General features: G+C 38.1%; 1 protein-coding gene across 2 annotated transcripts in view; it reads left to right on the top strand.

Moving 5' to 3' along the window:
- Positions 1-20,261, top strand: part of ATE1 (arginyltransferase 1) — a 165,926-nt gene that overhangs the window by 7,825 nt on the left and 137,840 nt on the right. The window contains exons 4-7 of one of the 2 annotated variants that reach the window (XM_046652097.1): positions 1,599-1,702; positions 3,968-4,222; positions 10,266-10,492; positions 13,355-13,483. In XM_046652097.1, the coding sequence (XP_046508053.1) occupies positions 1,599-1,702; positions 3,968-4,222; positions 10,266-10,492; positions 13,355-13,483 (715 nt within the window). Of the gene's footprint in view, positions 1-1,598; positions 1,703-3,967; positions 4,223-10,265; positions 10,493-12,313; positions 12,443-13,354; positions 13,484-20,261 lie in introns of both variants that reach the window. The other variant, XM_046652096.1, reaches the window with a different exon arrangement.

Below are 20,261 nucleotides of genomic sequence, written 5' to 3'. Positions count from 1 at the left end.
GTGGAGTGTCTGTTTTCATTCACTGCATATGGACTTGAGGGGCCTGTCTTATCTGCGAGCACTTCCCATCGTATCCTTCAGTTCAGGGAAATTTTTGTAGTATTTTGATCTTTTCTCCATTTTCTTTCTTCTCTTCTTCTCTAATGCCTTTATTCAGATATTGGACCTTTTAGACTGGTCCTCTAATTTTTTCTTTTCTATTCAATTTTCCATCTCTTTTTGCAGAATCTTTTGGGAGATTTCCTCAACTTTATTTTCCATGTCTTCTATTTAATTTTTTATTTCTTCTATTATATTTTTACTTCTGATAGGGCTTTTTGTTCTTGAGCTGTTTTATTTTGTGACATCCTGTTACTGTATGGCTGTAATAATTTAAGAGAAATAAGAGAGTTCTCTGAGGATAATTTTATTTTTATTTTTTTAGATTCTCTTCTTCCTATTTACTTGATATCCTCCAAGTTACTTTCTGTAGTATTTTTGACACCTTTCTTTGTAGTAGAGGCCCTCCCCAAGTGTCTGGTGATTCCACTTTCCAGTGTCCCTTTGGAAGTTCTGTGTACCAGGGCAGGTCTTGTTTACTATGGGCTTTGAGTCGGGTGATCTGGCTGGGCTGTTCTGTTGGGGAATCTCTGATGTGAGTATTTTTATGTCTGATCACATTCTGGGGAGAAAGTATCATCTGTTGGTGTTTTGGGGCTGGGTTGGGGAAGTGGGTTGCAGGTGTCAACATTCAGTCTGTAGACTTTCCTTTAAGCTTCCTCTTTCCTGTGCGTTTCCATTGCCTTCACATGTGCTTGTATCCCTCACATAAGAGGCTCTGTTTTGGGCCCAGCCCTGAGGCCGAGTGGTTAAGTTCTTGGGCTCTACTCCAGTAGGCCAGGGTTTTGCCAGTTTGGATCCTGGGGACAGACATGGCACTGCTTGCTCATCAGGCCATGCTGAGGTGGTGTCCTGCATGCTACAACTAGAAGGATCCACAACTAAAAATATACAACTATGTATTGGGGGGTTTTGGGGAGAAAAAGGAAAAATAAAATTTAAAAAAAAGAGGCTCTGTTTTTGCCTCTTTCCTGAAAGTTTGCATTTTTCTGTTGGGTTGTGTGGGAGTCATCTTTGCAGAGTTGGGAAGGGTATCTGACATTCAACTGCTTCCAAAACAGACTTTCAAGGGATCTTGCTGTTTTTAGACCTGCCTTCACTCATATCTCTCGAGGTATCAGATATCACCAGTCCTTAAGACTTTTAGGGGGGATGTAGAGAAAGTTGGATTTCTTTTTGGCTTGTCTCACTGTTGGCTTAGGATTCAGCTTTCTTTGGTTGGTCTGCTAAGTCAGTTACCACTTGTACATCTGCTTTCTAGCTTCTAACATTTCTCCCATTCTCTTTTTCCAATTGGTTTATGTGTTTTTCTTTTTTTCTAATCCCTTAAGTGTAGTTTTTGCTAGATTTGGGGTGGGATTAGAGGCTACATTAAGCTCCATCCTCACCCAGAAATCCCGGACGTGAGCTTTGCCTCGTTGTACTAAATACTATTCAGAACTGAGTTTATTTCTTCAAAGTTTGAGTTTACTTTTTAAATATTTATTTTGCTTTTCTAGGTGTCGACCTTTACAGTTTCAACCATCAAAATCTCACAAGAAGGTTTTGAAAAAAATGTTGAAATTTCTGGCTAAAGGGGAAATTTCCAGAGGAAATTGTGAGGGTAAGATGAGATGAGGGTCTAAAAACTATTTACCTTAAATTGATGTATCTTTCCAAGGTTCTCACTTTCAACCATTTCTTAAGTTAGCTGGGAGAAGGGGTCCTTACTGCATCATACTCCTGTTACTACAGTGATGACAATTGCCCTTGGCACTCCTGTTACTGTTACTACTGGCCCCCAAATCCAGGATATGGGGAATATATGCCAGGGAAAATCTAGTTTGGGAAGAAGATTGAGGACTGTTTTAAAGATACTGTGATTTCCTGGAGTTTATTGAAATTTTAGTTTTCACAGTGCTTTGACAACTCTTATCTTATGTGATCCTAATAATATCCTTATGAAGTAAATAGAAAGTGGTATCATCTCTGGAGAAACAGATGCTTATATGCAGCCTACACAAGATTGCACAATCGCTTTTAATGCTGAGTAAAGCTCAGATTTTTCTGTGTTTGGTAAGGCTTACTTCAGTAAATTATATTGCCTGAAATTCTATTTCTTCTTTGATAAATTTTGAATTATGAGTGAATTTCCTAAAAGATAATTAGTCACATTTAATTTGGTTACAGATACTTTGCTTTTTCAGTTTTTCAGTATTTTTACTTTTTTCTTTTTAAAGTTGTCCTGTAAGCAGTGCCTAATACATGCACATAAGAATTGGGAATGCCACCCGTTTTTAGAGCTCTCCCTCACTCTGCCGTAGGAAACGCCAAATCCTGGGAGCCTCCCACCCCAGTCTTAGCTTGTTACTTCATTCCCTAAGTATGTTTTGAGTGCCTGTAATGTCCCAGTCCCTGTTTTAAGCACTGGAGATACAGTGGCCAGCAAGACAGGTAAGTTCTTTGCCCTCACGCACTGTCTTTAACCGACCAGGACTCAGGACAGCTTGGCACAGACTTGGCAGAACTGAGGACAACAAAGAGACTGGAATGCTCAGGATCATAGAGGTTCATGGGCAATTGGAGCATTGGGAACATCAGAATTTTGGTGCAGCTCTGATTAGTATTGTTGGTACATAGTCTTTTTTTTTGTTTTTGTTTAAGTGAGGAATATTGGCCCTGAGCTGACATCTGTTGCCAATCTTCCTCTTTTTACTTGAGGAAGATTGTCCGTGAGCTAACATTTGTGCCAGTCTTCCTTTATTTTGTATGTGGGACGCCACCACAGCATGGCTTGATGAGTGGTGTGTAGGTCCTCCCCCCAGGATCAGACGCTGTGAACCCTGGTCCACCAAAGCAAAGCATGTGAACTTAACCACTACATCACCAGGCCAGCCCCTGTTGGTACATAATCTTAAAAGTTAAATAGATTTTCTTGGTTAGTCAGTATAAAATGTTGTAGGTTTTTTTTGGTGTGTGTGAGGAAGATTTGCCCTGAGCTAACATCAGTGCCAACCTTCCTCTACATTTTATGTGTGATGCCTCCACAGCATTGGCTGATAAGTGGAGTAGGTCTGTATCTGGGATCCTAATCCACAAACCCCGGGCCACCAAAGTGGAGCCTGTGGAACTTTAACCACTTGGCCACAGGGCCAGCCTCAATATAAATTTGTTTTCCATGGCCAGGAATCATGTTTTGAGTTTCAGAAATTAATGTTCAGATCAGCTTCGAGGATGCTGTCCATTTGTAAATTGACAGTTGCCTGTCTTTTTATGTAGCTTTTACTTTTGGTTCTTTGACTTAGTACAGTGTTCTGAATTGTTTATGTCTGCAACTGAATTCATAGGAGCGATGTACTCATTAGCATGAAAGGCTAAACAGCTGTAAATGAGAGACACCAAAATGCAATGACTAGAAAAGTGATAGAAGTCTGTTTCTTTCCTCATGTGACAGTCCAGTGTGGGTGCTCCAGGTCGGCCTGCAGCACTGCTCCCTCCAAGCCGTTCTGGGACTCTCTTCAACATGTGATTTCCAAGGTTGCTCTGGTTATTACTGATCTAGCCAGTAGGGAGGGGGAAAGGGTAGAAGTTCAGGGTCACAAATTTCCTTTAAGACGAGAGGCAAAATTGGGCATACCAGTTTGGTTATATTCCATTAGTGGGAGCTTGGTCACAGCTTGCAAAGGGACTGGCAGTGCATTCCCTTGCGTGGGGGCCACAGTCTCAAGTCTCAACTGCAGCTCTGTGACTTTGGCAGACGGAGAATGGATTTGGTGGACACACAGTAGTCTCTGCCACATTGGATAAAAGGGACCTTTTTTTTACCTTTATATATCTTCACTGTGTCAGTTGGCCTGGCTGATGGACTTTGATTTCTTCTGATTTGTAGATGAGCCCATGGAGCCCGCCATGGAGGACGCCGTTGCTGGTGACTTTGGGTTAATAAATAAATTGGATATCCAATGTGACCTTAAAACGCTCAGTGATGACCTCAAAGAGAGCTTAGAGAGTGAAGAGAAGAAGAAAGGAAAGAGCTCAAAGAAAGAAGAATCTAATGAATTAAGTCGGTCACAAGACATAGAAGAGAAGTTGGGCTCTGGTGAACCATCGCATTCAGTTAAAGTGCATACAGCTCCTAAGCCAGGTAGTGAGAGTTTGTCATCATGCCGTGTTAAAGTCATATTAAGTTATTTCTTTGTGCCTGAGACCTTGTAACCCCTGGGCCCTCTCATCAGCTAAAAAGCTGAATTACTTATGAAATCTGTAAAATAGGTCCCTGTTTTATGCAACTTATTATTACCTGGATTTAGATGGTCAAATCACCTTTTTTAAAAACTGTTATATTTAAAAATCCTGAAATAATAGTCTTATTATCCCCAAATACGGACATTTTAAAATAGTTCCATTTCTTCTTACTACCTTAGGGCCCTAGAAGTTTGAGAACCAAATTTTTGTCGGTGAAAATGTATGGTGGTAAACATTTTTATTTTTGGTGTTAAGTGAGATAAAGTAAATTTTAGGTATTATGTCCCAAAATACAGACATTGTAAAATTCTTTAGTTTATTATCAGATTTCTTTCTGTAATCATAATAAATTTTAGTTTAAAATTTCCAGATTTTGATGTTTAACTTTACCTTTAATAAGGTAAGATTTTTTCCTATATTTTCACTTATAAAAGAATTAGGTTGAAAAAATTTGTTCAGCATTAAATGGATTTGTTATATATACGTATGTGTGTGTGCATGTGTGTGTATGATTCTTTTAAAATTATTTCATAAGATATCAGTTTGGATGGTTCATATGCTTCAGTTCTTGAATTTCTTCTTAGATTTATTTATACAAAATGATCCAAAGGAGAGATTTTTAGTACAAAACTATTTTAGTTTTCTTGTTTGTGTTACATGTGTTAAAGCACAGAAAACTTTCTGTTTGCATTTTTATTGAATAGGTTTTTTTCATAGAGCTTTCATGGCATTTAAATTGATGTTGGTCTGAGATTTCGTCCTAGTTAATAAGAATAGTCCAATAAAATATTTTGAGGCGCTGGCCCCGTGGCTGACTGGTTAAGTTCGCACGTTCTGCTTCAGCAGCCCAGGGTTCTGCTGGTTTGGATCCTGGGTGCGGACATGGCACTGCTCATCAGCCCACGTTGAGGTGGTGTCCCACATGCCACAACTAGAAGGACCCACAACTAAAGTATACAACTATATACTCGGGGGATTTGGGGAGAAAAAAGCAGGAAAAAAATATTTTGAATGATTTAGATAATTTCTTTCAACTCTTACTTTCTTGGGTGATAGAATCAGTTCTTTTACTACTTTTATTTTTTATTATAAAAATTACTTGCAGTTTATCAAATCTAAAAAAACCTTTAAATTCTCATTTTGGAGAGTTTCAAACATAGACAAATAGAGACTGAATATTATAATGAACTTCTATGTACCCTACCTTCATTTGAAACAATTGTTGACTCACATGGGCACTCTTGTTTCATCTATATTCATGTCTAGTTCCCCACTTCAAGTGTTATACTGAAGCTAATTCCAGGCATTGTATCATCCTGTATTTCAGAATGCATCTCTAAAAGATAAGAACTTTAAAAAGCATATTCACAATATCATTATTACATCTAAATAAAATTCCTTAATGTTACTGAATATTAGGTGTCTAAATTTCCAGGTTTTTTTTTTTTAAAGATTTTATTTTTCCTTTTTCTCCCCTAAGCCCCCCGGTACATAGTTGTATATTTTTAGTTGTGGGTCCTTCCAGTTGTGGCATTTGGGATGCCGCCCCAGCGTGGCTTGACGAGTGGTGCCGTGTCTGTGCCCAGGATCCGAACCGGCAAAACCCTGGGTGGCCAAAGCAGAGCACATGAACCCAACCACTCGGCCACGGGGCTGGCCCCATAAGTTTCCAGTTTTTAAACATTTGTTTGCATCAGGATCCAAATAATGTCCACGTACTGCAGTTGGTTGATATATTTAAAGAATCTCTAGATTTATAGGTTCCCCTTTCATCACTCTCACACTTTTATTTGCAATTTATTTTGTTGAAGGAACTGGATGGGTGGTTCTGAGTTGTTGGTTTTGCTCTCTCTGTTTGACCAGTAACATCTGCAGTGCAGTTTAACGTGTTTTCTGCCCACCTGTAAGTTGATGGTTGATCTAGAGCCTTGATCAGATTCAGAATTAATCTTTTTTTTTTTTTTTTTTTTGCATTTTGGAGAGGAGCAAGTCTTAATCAGATTTAGGTTCAAATTATTTATTTGAGGATGGGTAAGGTTACTTTGTGCATGGTGGGGTCTTCTTTCAGTGGACACACAAAATGTGGTGTGTGTCTTTTAGTGCCAGTAGCCACGGATGCTCGATGCCTAAATCCGTTGATCCATGAGATATTCTATCATTCATTGACTGGAATACTTCTCTAAAGAGAACTTCCCCCTCATCTGTGTTTCCCTTAAGAACTTATAGCACAAGCAGGATAAATTCTTGATTCTTGCATTTTATTTTCCATTCTTCAAAATAACATCTTCTAACACTGACCAATTTATTCTTTTTTCGTTTGATACCGTTGTGAACTCATGGATCTAAACACATTTGCTGTTACAGTTCTTTGCTCCTGTGGGAGCCTCTATAAGTTGGCTTCTGAGCCCTCTTGATACAATTGTAGTAGTCTTTTTTTTTTTTAAAAGATTGGCACCTGAGCTAACAACTGTTGCCAATCTTTTTTTTTTCCCCTGCTTTTTCTCCCCAAATCCCCCCAGTACATAGTTGCATATTTAGTTGTGGGTCTTTCTAGTTGTGGCATGTGGGACACCTCCTCAGCATGGCCTGATGAGCAGTGCTGTGTCTGCACCCAGAATCCAAACTGCCGACATCCTGGGCCACCAGAGTGGAGTGTGGGAACTTAACCACTCGGCCACAGGGCCGGCCCCTGCAATAGTCTTGATGACTTCTTTGCTATCTGATCTGACATGATGCTCCTGGATTATCTTGTCCAGCCATTTCTCCAAGGAATCCTGGTTCCTTTTAGTGGGAAATGGTATTTGGAGACCACAAACTAGAGGCCATTATTGCTGCTGGCTTGGTCATTGTTTTCTAGGCCTTTTCAATAAACGGACTTAAGGGATCATGAGGTCATATTGATAGTTTCAATTTAAATTCAGACTGTGGTATTTTTACCTTTTATTTGTTTTACATTTGTATCTTCTTTCTTCCACACTGAGAAACCTGGTTCTTGAGGACATCGGGGATGGTAGAATTAGATTAGAACATCACAGTTACCCACTGGCTTTATCCCACATTGCACAGCAGTTTTGGTCATTTTTTTTTTTTTTTTTTAAAGATTTTATTTTTTCCTTTTTCTCCCCAAAGCCCCCCCGGTATGTAGTTGGGTATTCTTCGTTGTGGGTCCTTCTAGTTGTGGCATGTGGGACGCTGCCTCAGCGTGGTCTGATGAGCAGTGCCATGTCCGCGCCCAGGATTTGAACCAACGAAACACTGGGCCGCCTGCAGCGTAGCGCACGAACTTAACCACTCGGCCACGGGGCCAGCCCCTGCACAGCAGTTTTGGAATGATGATACTGGCCTTACCCCCAGCAGTATGACTACTGAAATGTTAAACAATTTGTTTTAGTTTTTTTTTTCCCTTAGTATATCTCTCACTAAGAGTGCGAAACTATTCTTTTAACATGTGGGAATCTTTGGATTTTCTCTGGAAACCTGTATTTCCACTTTATTTTAAAAAATACTAAAAGTATATTCTTGGGGCAAGCCCAGTGGTGCAGTGGTTAAGTTCTCACTTTCTGCTTTGGCAGCCCAGGGTTCACCGGTTCGGATCCCAGATGTGGACATGGCGCCGCTCAGAATGCCATGCTGTGGTAGGCGTCCCACATAGAAAGTAGAGGAAGATGGGCACGGATATTAGCTCAGTGCCAGTCTTCCTCAGCAAAAAGAGGAGGATTGGCAGCAGATGTTAGCTCAGGGCTAATCTCCCCATCACCCCAAAAGTATATTCCCTTGAACTTAATTAGAACTGAAATGAATTCTATTCAAAACACTTGGACCTAAGACTTCTTGAGTGAGTGACTTCTTGAACCTCTGAGGGTGCAGTCTAGGTGTGGTGTACTGATTTTATATTGGTGATCTGTTTTCATTCTGCTGAAGGAATTTATTGATCTGAATATTTATTATATCCCCTAAATAAGCTGATTAAATCCCCTAATTTGCTGTCCATTGCAGTTGGTAATGTGATAGTACATAAACGTAGAGTAAAACAACCATGATAAAGGATTGCTCAGTCCAATGAATTAATTGGTGTAAAGATGACATAGGTAGTCTTTCATAAAAATACTGAGAAGTTGTTTCTCTGCTCACTCTGGTTTTGTAATTTATTCATAATTTTAAAACTTTGGTAGGGAATGTAAATTTGAGTAACTATTAGAAAGTGCAGTTTTTTTTTCTTACTACCATTTATGGAATACCTCTATAGGTAAAACGTTATTTTAGGTATTAGTGATACATATAATAGCTGATAATAATAGATAACCCTAGTTGAATGTAGATACTGTTTTATGAGTTTCACATGCATGAACTCATTTACTCCTTACAGGTGCTCTGTAGGTGGGACTGGTTATTATCTTTCTTGTACAGACAAGGAAACTTGCCCAAAGTCATCTAGCCAAGTGACAGAGCTGACCTCAGGCAGCCTACGTCAGAGTGTGTGCTCTTAACCAATATTCTGTTGTGCCTCTAGAATAAATTTGAGAAAAGACACATTTCCTGGCCAAAGAAAATGAATTCTCTGAGGCAATAGAGTAATGGCTGATTATAGAATCAGTCTTCTGTTACCTAGTTATTAGCCTTATTCAAAGTCTTTTTTTATAGGTAAACTATTTTTAGTTGGAAAAAGTGTTAGTGAGTATTAGTAATATGGTCTCCGTATTAGTGAACTCATTATTTTCTCATCAAGTATCTTTTGTTTTGACAAGCTCTTGGTCTCTGGCAAGTCCCTTAACACCCTAGGTCTTAATTTTCTTCTCTATACAATTGAACTTGCTAGTGTTATAAACCTTCCTATTGCTGACTTTTATATAACTTGTGAATACTATGTTTCAGCATCTTAAAAAAAAGCGTATTTCTTTATTTCATTAATAGCTTTTTAAAAAGAATTACAAAGTTATGTTCGTTGTTAGAAAATTTGGAGAAAAGAGAATACTACAAAAAAGAGGAAGAGTCTCTGTTTCTAAACCCAAGTAAAATGACTGTTAACATGGTGGTATATTTCTTTCCAGGCTTTTTTCTAAATATTTTTGAGGTGTATGTTTATACATGATTGGAATTATTTTTTTAACATTGGATAATGACAAATCCCCTAAAATTTCTAAAGCATTTTTAATGACTGTATGCTATTGTCGCTTAGTTGTTTTAAAAATTGTATAATTATTCTTTTATTGGGCATTTAGATTATTTTGAGGTTTTCATTTGTTATTTGCCTCTATCTCATGATTTTCTCAGGATAGATTCTTTGATGATAATTTACTAGATTAAAGGATACTAACGGTAATTTGTGGTTTATAATAATAGTTAACATTTTTATATTTCAAAGGGCTGTTTGATATTTGCTGTTTTATATTTGCTGTTTTAATGAAAGTAAAACTGATTAACTAGAGCTGAACTAATGGGGCTCCTCAGTTAGATGGAGAGAGACACAAATCTTTCAACTAAGCACCCATATTTTTTATTAAAAAACGTGTCAGAGTATGTTCTGGGATCAATACTCATTTACACTCAATTCCTAAGCTTATATCTATGTCACCACTGCTTTCAGAGAAATGTCCCTCAGAAATACGGGTTGGAGACAGCAGTGTCCTGAAGCAGCAGATATTTGATTATGTTCTTTCTACTTACAAAAGCAGAGAAGTAGATGAATATTTAAAAAAAGAAAGAGATTTTCAACAATAAGAGCTGTCTGAAAAGTTCGGTGGCTTACTTTCTCTGGCAGTTCCTGCTTCTAAGGTAGAATTTTAAGGTCAACTTGGGGTTCTAAACCAGGAACCTCTGAAACATCTACCCAAAAGCTAACCTAACAGAACACTTTGGACTTATTCTGTAAAATCTTTGAGAGCTTTGAAAAAATATTTCTAGAGCCAAATGTGACTGGTCTAATATTTTGAAATTCTTTTTAGGCAAAGGGGCAGATTTGAGTAAGCCTCCGTGTCGAAAAGCAAAGGAGATCCGGAAAGAAAGGAAGAGGTTAAAACTCATGCAGCAGAACCCGGATGGAGAACTTGGGGGTTTGCAGGCTCGACGGGAACCATCTTTCTGCCCACCGAAGGCTAAATCCAACCAGCCCAAATCCCTTGAAGATTTGATTTTTGAATCTTTACCAGAGAACGCATCACACAAGCTAGAGGTACTTTGGAGGGGGTTGGTTGGTTTTATTTTTTGTTGAGTACCTTATGTATTTTCATTTGAGGTTATACTAATCAGTTGATGTGTTGCTGTTTAAATAATGGGAAATTAAAGTAAACTGGGATTGATAATGTTCGTATTTACTAAATTAAATGCTACGTGAGAGAAACTTTTCTCTTTTGGAGATTAAAAAAAATAGGCAGTTTGACTACTAAAGTTCTGAAAACAGTTCCAGTTTTAGCCTGTTATTATGTAAGTTACTCTGATTTTTTTGGTATCCCTTGATTGAAATTTATTAGTTAAAGTGAAAGAGAAAAAATACTATTTAAAATTTCACTTTTGGCAGTTTTGGTTTAGATGGAGAATAGATCACACTACGCAAATCACTGTTTTATTCATCCTAATATTCTGATCTTGATCAAGGCAGCAGATGGTATTACATATGTAAGCCAGCTGTTAGGAATTAACTAAATAGTACTAAATTATACTACTGCAATCCTCTTATTAATTCCACCAAACCAATTTAGGCATAGTATTATTTTTCCAAATTTAATTTACCTTCCAGATAAGGTCTAGAGTTTTCAGTATTAGTTTGATATTATAAAATTTTTTTCTAAAACATTAGCCATAATGATTTTATCATATACTCATACCTGATTAGTAACTGGTCAGCCTTTGAATTTATAGCTTAATATCATCTGAGATCATCACTTATCATGAAAGACTTGATTTTAAAAATTAACTTTGACACAGTCTGAATCTGAGACTATATAAATATACATTATCAGACATAAGTTTTAATAACTTTGACTATTATAATTTCTTGGCTACTCGGATTTTGCTGTTGCCTTTCTCCTTCCTAAATTATAAAGAGAATTGAACACACTACTTAAAATATTTTATGAGGAGTCTTTTATCATTTGATCATAAATAGTAATGTATCCAGGGCACCGGGCACAGCTAACATAACACTTCTACAGTTGGCAGCTTTTCCTTTTTAGTGTAATGATATCTAGGTGGATAGAGATTTGTTGTCCACTGGGTGTCACTCTTTCTTCATGGAAGAATCACTTCCCATGGCATACATGAAAAGTTTCCAATTATGCCTTTTTATTATATTGCATTTGATTTCGTGTTACTGTTCTATTTTGCTAACACATTTTAACTGGCTAGTAACTAATTAATGTTAAAAGAAATATTAGCCGTTACTGTGTGCAATTACTCTCTTTAACTCTTCTTCATTTTGCATATGAGGAAACTAAGGCACAGAGAGGTTAGTTTATTTACTTGACCAAGGTAGTGACATTGAGATGTGAGTAAAGGAAATCTCACTTTAGAGTCTTCATTCTTAACTATGCTATGAAGTAGGAACACTTTGTGAGGGTTGTCTTTTATACTTATAGAAAAAGTTGTAAGTTTAGAGTTAGTAGTAATGCATGAAAGAGTATCCAAGAAATATATTCACATTTTTAGTCCTTCTGACTTACTGAGGGTGAGTTGCATACAACTAAAAATAAAGAACATTTATTTGTGTTTGTGTCTTGAGTGTCAGAAGTATTCTGCATTTTACGATAGAGGCAGGCTTACGTAATTTGTTCATAGAGCTTAGTCTTAGAATTTAGACAGGATCCTCTGCCTTCATAATGTTGGAGAAATAATTTTTTTCTTTATTAACTGGTTGATTTTTAATGTTAAAATATGTTTATGCTTTAACATTTGTATCGAAACTTTTGGTTCTTTTTGGGTGGGAGTAACTGTTAATGCATATTCCATAGAATAATTAAATGAATTAATGAATATTGTTTTTTAACTCCTTCTGAAGGTGAGGGTGGTGAGATCATCTCCACCAAGTTCTCAGTTCAAAGCCACATTTCAGGAGTCTTACCAGGTCTATAAACGTTACCAGATGGTTATTCACAAGGACCCACCTGATAAACCAACTGTGAGCCAGGTCAGCAGGCCGAGTGTCATTTTCCTGTGCAATTGGAACTTCCCCTCCATTTAATATCATTGTATGGATTCTTGGTTTATTTGTGGTACCTTTTATTTATATTCAGTTTGCAGCATGTCTGCAAAGAGATAGGACTGTGGATTAATGGACATTCTGAAAGTGCGGATTTTACCTAGTGCCGTGTTAAGTGCCAGTAATGTATAATTTCAATGTGGAAAGTAACACAAAAAAGAAATTATCTTTGTTTAAAGTCACTCTGTTTAGATGCATTTATCTAAAAGTTAGTAATAAGTAAAGCTTTAAGTTAAAATATTTGGGAGAAAAAAGCAAAAAACCTATATTTTCATGGTAGGCGTACTTTGCATAACATGGTTATTATGCTTTATTCCCATTTAAAAGTCATGTGTAGAGAGTTCGTAACAGCTAAATCACTCTGTTGATGTATTACCCATACGCAACTGAGTGGAACTAGAAAAGTAAGACAGTAGAATGCTTTCATAGAAGTGCTCGTATGCTTGTAATTTTATAGATCAAATTACCCAAGAAAAATCTGGAAGGGGAGGAGGTTATAAGACTTAATTGAAGTAGAGGGGACAAAAGTAGTGGCCTAATGGCCGTTAGCAACAATATTGACTCTAGTGTATGCAGAGAACCACAGTAGGTAGAGAAAAAACCAAAATAAAAATCAATTGTCCTGGCCCATATGAGTTTAAAATTTTCATATTAGTATAAAGTTAGCACTCCGGGCTCTGCCAGTCAGCCCGTTCCAGGGTTTATTCATTTCGTGAGAAATCCCAGTTCTGAGCTTTGAAAGTGGATTTGCGGAGATCTTACTCTAGCCTCACCTTCAGAAGCCTGTCGTCAGGTGGAGATGTTTCACTAGCATTTGCTTGTATTTTCCTTGCTCTGAAGGTGAGGTTAGTGCCTGTCTCCTTTGAGGACCCAGAGTTCAAGTCGTCCTTCAGCCAGTCATTTTCTTTATATGTCAAGTATCAAATGGCCATACACCAGGATCCGCCTGATGAATGTGGGAAGACTGAGGTACCTTTTGTTAAACGTTCTTTCCTATGTTGATGAGCTTGTCGATGAAGAAGCATAATACATAACTTTCTTATACCGTTTTCTTATCTATTAAGTAGAGCTCATGATCCTTTCAGTGTGTATTACTGAACTTTTGTGAAAACAAGTCATACATGTGAGCATTTTAAATCCCTCAGAAAAAGGTTATGTTCTTATTCAGTGTTCTCTCCAGGAATCTGAATGTAGTGTGTTTATATGTTCAGCCGTGGGGCTAAGTCAGCAGACATCACTAATGTCTGCTTGTTATGTGCCATCCTGTGTGCCATAGCACAAAGGAAAGAGTCTGTCTTCAAGGAATTGATAATCAAATAGGAAGGATGGACCAATAAACAAGCGTATCTAAACAAGAAGCAAATGACAAAGAATAAGTTGAGGTTATATAGAGCATCATTTAACAAGCGTTTATTGATTTTCCCAGGCTGCAGTTATTTAGATGAACAAGAGATTGCATGGATGTCACAATGGGACAGTGATGTGTTGAAAGAAAGATGCCAACAGATACAGAAGGATTAAAGATTTGATTTTTTGTTTTTTTAATGACACAGAATGTGTTTGCTTAAAACAGATGGTCAGTAAGGCAGGAGTTAAGGCTGCATGTTCCCTAAGAGAGGGGTGACTTCCAGGTCTCCCGGAGCCATTCTGGTTAAAGTGTGGTCTGCTGACCAACAGCATCTCGAACGCAGAATGTCAGGCCCCACCTCAGACCTACTGAATCAGAATCTGCCTTTTGAACGAGGTCTGCAGGCGATTCATGTGCACATTCTCATTTGAGAAGCGCTTCCATAAGTTCTCGTTAAGACATGCAGCTGTGGATGATAGTATTTACAGATAGGATTCTGCCAGGTGCAAGAAGCTCCCTTTGATATTCTCGGGGAATCTTATTCCTTTCTGAACGGTACTCTTTCCTGCTACCCTGGAGATTCTGGTTTTGTGCCTGCTTGCTTACCAGGTATGAGTACCTGGGCCAAAACACTCTGACATGATCTGGTATGTTTACTGGGTAAAGTAGAGATCACTTTCCCAGGAAGTGCACCCTCCGAGCCCCGCCTTAGGCTTCGGGCCTCTATGGAGTCTGTTCCTGCAGACTTAGTTCATTGCTGTGGGGACTCACAGTCTAACTGGGGTGACAGATGGGTGAACAGTTCCAGCGCTCTTGGAGTTAGCTATTGGATTAGTATGGAAAGCATCTAAGTGTGGGACTGGAGGTTAGGAAGGTTCTTCTGAAGGAGGTGATACCTGAGCCAAGTCTGAAAAGATGAGGAAGTGTTAGGGCAAAAAGGGAGAAGGGCATTCTTGGTAACGAGACTATAGTTATGTGTTGCTTAACGATGAGGATACGTTCTGAGAAATGCATCCTTAGGTGATTTCATGGTTGTGGGGACATCATAGGGTATACCTAGATGGTAGAGCCTACCACACACCTAGACTATATGGTACTAATCTTCTGGGACCACCGTCATAGACGCCATCTGTCACTGACTGAAATGTTGTTACGTGGCACATGACTGTAAATGTGAGAAGTATAAAGCACCACCTATGGAATATTCTTGCTAGAAAAGTTGAACCTGAATCTACAAGCTTCTAGATGTAATAATCAGTTTACAAAAAAATATGAGAGATAAAGGAATATATTAAAATAACACCTGGGCAATTCTATAAGACAAATGACTTCATTTCTTTAGTAAACAAACCCTGTTTAAAACAAGAGAGGGAAATCTACTCTAGACTAAAAGTTATAAACTTTAAAAAAATATATAACTATAATAGTATAATCACACTCAGCAAAATTAACAGTAATTATGTTATCTAATGCCTAGTGCATGTTTGATTTTGTTTTGTTGTCTTCAATATGTCTTTAAAGTTGGTTTGTTTGAATCAGGATTCCTGTAAGGTCTGTACATCATAGTTGATTGATATTCTCTTGAACATCTTTTAATTTAGAACAGATTTCCCTCGTTTTTAATAGCATTTTTTAAAAGAACCTGGGTCGTTTATCTTGGAATTAATCTTGCTTCCTGTTGATTCTTTTTGAAAATGTAAGCAAATATGTGTGTGGTATCTGTGGGTGTGTGATGTTTCTCTGTATATGATATGTGTGTGTATATCTCTATATGCATGTTTATACTACATATACATATAGGTACATGTGCATGAACACGTTTGGCCCTCTTTCGTATAAAGAGGTGCTGTATCAGACTTGTTTATATCTTGGCGATCACTGCATAACAATATATGGAGAGATCCTCATCATTCCATTTTCTAGCTGCATAGTACTCTTTTCATGGAATTAATCATAATTTTTTTAGTCATATCTTTATTGATGGCCATTTGGCTATTTCCAGGTTTTACTCTTGCATAGTGTTGCAGTGAGTACCCTGGTGCGTAGAATTTTTAAAATTTTTGTCAATGTGTCTTTGTTATAGGTTTCCAGGTTACTCGGTCAAAGGTAAATTCCTCTCCAGAGAGGCTCCTCACCGTAGGGATTGTACCCTTTTGTAGGTAGCAAACTATGAGAATGCCTGTTCCACCATGGCCTTGGTCACAGAGGATTTTGTAAGAATTTTTAATTTTTGCCATGTACATAGGAACAAAATTTCTGTGTGGTTTTAATTTTCATTTTTTTAATCATAAGTGACGTCGAGCATATTTTCTTATGTTTAAAATCCATTTGAATTTTTTCTTCTATGAACCATTTGGTCATATTTTTGCTTGCTTTTCCAGGGGTACTGGTTTTTTTCTTTTCGTTTTAGAAACTCTATGTTAAGGACATTAGCTCTTTGTGATAAAAGCTGCAGGTATTCTCTTCTAGTTTGACATGTATCTTTTTACTTAGCTTATGATATTTTGCAATGCAAATATTGATTTTTATGCCATGAAATAATTGAGGGGCCAGAATTTGTAGGCCTCTATATGCAAGGTCTTTGGATTTTAACCTTAGTGTAATAGGGAATTATTGAAGGATTTTAAACAATGGAGCTATAGAATTCAGTTTTGTTGTTAAGAAATATATTAGTTGTGACTTGATAGGCAACAGAAACCAAAGTTGAATTGATTTTTTTAAAGAAAGGATTTATTTGCATATGTAATAAAGAAGTTCTGACTTGTTAGATCCTGGGCAGATACTGTCAGGGCTGTGTCTCCTGCTTGTTGTCTCCCAGCTCCAATTTTTCTCTGTAATCGTTTAATCTCAGGTAGGCACATGATGGCAGAGATGAATACTGCCAGTTTAAGGTATATCATTCTCGTAGCTAGTGATCTTAGCAGAAAATATCGTATGCTTCTTTTCTGATGGTTTCAGTAAAAAGTCCCAAGGAAGGTACTGATGGGCCCAACTTGAGATACATCCTTATCCCTGAACCATTCGCTGTGGCTGGGGCTGGAGAACTCTGGTCATGTCTGGATCACATGCCCCACCCAGGAGCTTAGGTGGAGGAGGGTCCTTATCTCAACTGCATGTTTTGAAAAGAGTAGAGGAGTGATTCCCACAGTAATATTCGACATTCCAAAATCTTGCATGGTACTGAATGTTGCTTTGATGGCAGGGTTGTGTGGGAGGTTTTTAATCACAAGTGATGATACTTGAGGCAGAGCCCAGGTTGAGTTATGATGGACCTTGAAGTAAGCCATGGTAGGAGGAGGATGGTAAGGATACACCAGATACTTTGGAGGTAAAATTGATGAGTATTTGCTGTTTGACTTGAAGGGTATTTGGGGAGTTGGAAATGGAGGAGAGGGAAGTCCAGAGTGATTTTTCAACTTTCTGGCTTGGGTGACTGGATAGATCGTGGCAACTTTATCTGAGATAAGAAATACAAGGGGAAGAAGAAACTGTGTACTTAGGAACAGAAAATGAGTTCTGTGTTGGGTAGGTTGAGTTTGTGAAGCTTGTGGGACAACAGAAGATGTGAAGATAACAAATCAGAAATCAGCACCTGGGACTTAGCGTCTGCAGAGGCTCTAGGGCAGTGTTCTATGTTTAGACACAAGGTGTGATTGAGGCTTTTAAAAAAAGGCTTTGTATTCTTCTGTCTTGGTGCTAGGTTGCATATTCTCCGTTTTATTTTAGATTATGGTACAACTCTAATGTGTTACTTAAATGATGATCGTATTGTAGATTAGTAATCTATACTATAAAAGTGGTTTTTTTTTTTTGAGGAAGATTAGCCCTGAGCTAACTGCTGCCAATCCTTCTCTTTTTGCTGAGGAAGACTGGCCCTGAGCTAACATCCGTGCCCATCTTCCTCTACTTTATATGTGGGACGCTTGCCACAGCATGGCTTGCCGAGCAGTGCCGTGTCCGTACCTGGGATCCGAACTGGTGAACCCCGGGCCCGCGAAGTGGAATGTGCACACTTAACCGCTGTGCCACCAGGCTGGCCCCTGAAAGTGGTTTTTTTTAAAGAAAGGTGAACATAGCATTTAATTAAAACTCTTTTACATTAAATTTTATTGTGAGCCATTCAGATTTTTATTTCCTTTTGTATGCAGTTACTGTACATTTTTTATTTACATTCATTACCATCAGTAGTACTGAACTCGGAACTCAGGACTGAAATCAGTACTGATTTGACCTTGTGTTTAAATAGAAATGTATAATGGATTTCTTTGTTGTAGCCAAATAGTTTTTTCTTAGTGATCCATTTCATAGGGTCACGTACTTAGAGTAAATTTGTACTGGTGGAAAAGTTTTTGACAGTACAGTAGTCCCCACCATCTGTGATTTTGCTTTCCACAGTTTCTGTAGTCAACCCCATTCCAAAAATATTAAATGGAAAATTTCAGAAATAAACGACTTGTAAGTTTTAAGTTCTGTGCCATTTTGAGTAGCGTGATGACGTCTCACACTATCCTGCTCCATCCCACCCTGGGCTGAATCATCCCTTTGTTCAGCCGTATCCACACTGTGTACTGCTACCCACCTGTTAGTCATTTAGTAGTCATCTCGGTTATCAGGTTATCAGATTGACTGTTGTGGTATCACAGTGTTTGCTTAAGTAACCCTTGTTTTACTTAATAATGGCCTTAAGTGCAAGAGTAGTGATGCTAGCAATTCACACATACCAAAGAGAAGCTGTCAGGTGCTTCCTTTAAGTGAAAAGGTGAAAGTTCTAGACTTAATAGGGAAAGAGAAAAAAATTGTGTACTGAGGCTGCTAAGATCTATGGTAACTTTTATTACAGTATATTGTTATAATTATTCTATTTTATTATTAGTTATTGTTGTTACTCTCTTACTATGCCTAATTTATAAATTAAGCTTTATCATAAGTATGTACATATAAGAAAAAACATACTAGTAATACATAGGGTTCTGTACTATTTGAGGTTTCAGGACTCCACTGGAGGTCTTGGAACATATGCCCCAGATAAGATGAGACTACTGTATAGTATTATGATTTTGTACAAATGGATATATTTGGCTTTGATAAATCCTCTGACTTCAAGATCACTCTTAGCATTTTATTTACCTGACATCTAACTGAATTCATATGGAGTTTTCAGAGACGTTTGGAACGGTATTGTTTTTCGTGTGGGCTAGTTTGTCATCTCTCTCAAGATAGTTTAAAGAAATAACATGAAATAACATTTTGCCAATCAGGTCTGCACTGTGCTTTTTTCTTTAATAGCTTTGTTAAGATTTAATTCACACATCATACAATTCACCCATTTAAAGTATATGATTCAGTAGTTTTTAGTATATTCACAGTCTTGTGCAAACGTCATCAGTAATTCTGGGACATTCTTTTCACCCCAGAATAAACTCCATACCCATTAGTAGTCACTCCTCATTTTCCCCCAAACACACCAGCCCTAGGCAAGCACTACTCTACTTTCTGTCTCTGGATTTACCTAATCTGGACTTTTTTTCTTTTTGAGGACGATTAGCCCTGAGCTGACATCTGCTGCCAATCCTCCTCTTTTTGCTGAGGAAGACTGGCCCTGAGCTAACATCCGTGCCATCTTCCTTTACTTTATATGTGGGATGCCTACCACAGCATGGCTTGACAAGCGGAGCATGGCTTGACAAGCGGAGCATGGGTCCACACCTGGGATCTGAACTGGCAAACCCCGGGCTGCCGAAGCAGAATGTGTGAACTTAACTGCTGTGCCACCAGGCGAGCCCCCTGGACATTTCATGTAAATGAAGTCATACAGTATGTGTATGTATAGGATGTTCATTGCAGCGTTATTTACAATAGCCAAGATATGGAAGCCACCTAAGTGTCCATTGATAGATGAATGAATAAAGAAATTGTGTGTCTACGTATATAAAAAAAGTCCACATACACACACACACAATGGAATATTACCCAGCCATAAAAAATAATGAAATCTTGCCGTTTGTGACAACATGGATGGACCTTAAGGACATTATGCTAAGTGAAATAAGTCAGAGAAAGACAAATGGAGGCATCCCTCTGTATCCAAGAAAGAATGGTTCTGGGACCCTCTGCTCATACCAGGATCCAGGGATGCTCAAGCCTTTAGTTGGCCCTCTGTATCCGTGGATGCAGAACCCATGGATACGGAGGGCCAGCTGTACTGTATGATCTCTCTTATATGTGGAATCTAAAAAAACCATATGTATACACCCACACATACACACACACACCCCCACACCCCCCCACACACCCCCCCCAACTCATAGATATGGAGAACAGATTGGTGGTTGCCAGAGGCAATGGGTAGAGAGGGAGAGAAATGAGTGAACTGTTTTTTTTTTTTTTAGTTTAAGTAAA

Source organism: Equus quagga, chromosome 2 (genome assembly GCF_021613505.1).
Source record: "Equus quagga isolate Etosha38 chromosome 2, UCLA_HA_Equagga_1.0, whole genome shotgun sequence".
NCBI classification, from domain to species: domain Eukaryota; kingdom Metazoa; phylum Chordata; class Mammalia; order Perissodactyla; family Equidae; genus Equus; species Equus quagga.
The sequence above is the reverse complement of the archived record's forward strand: the minus strand, read 5'-3'. Positions and strand labels throughout refer to the sequence as shown.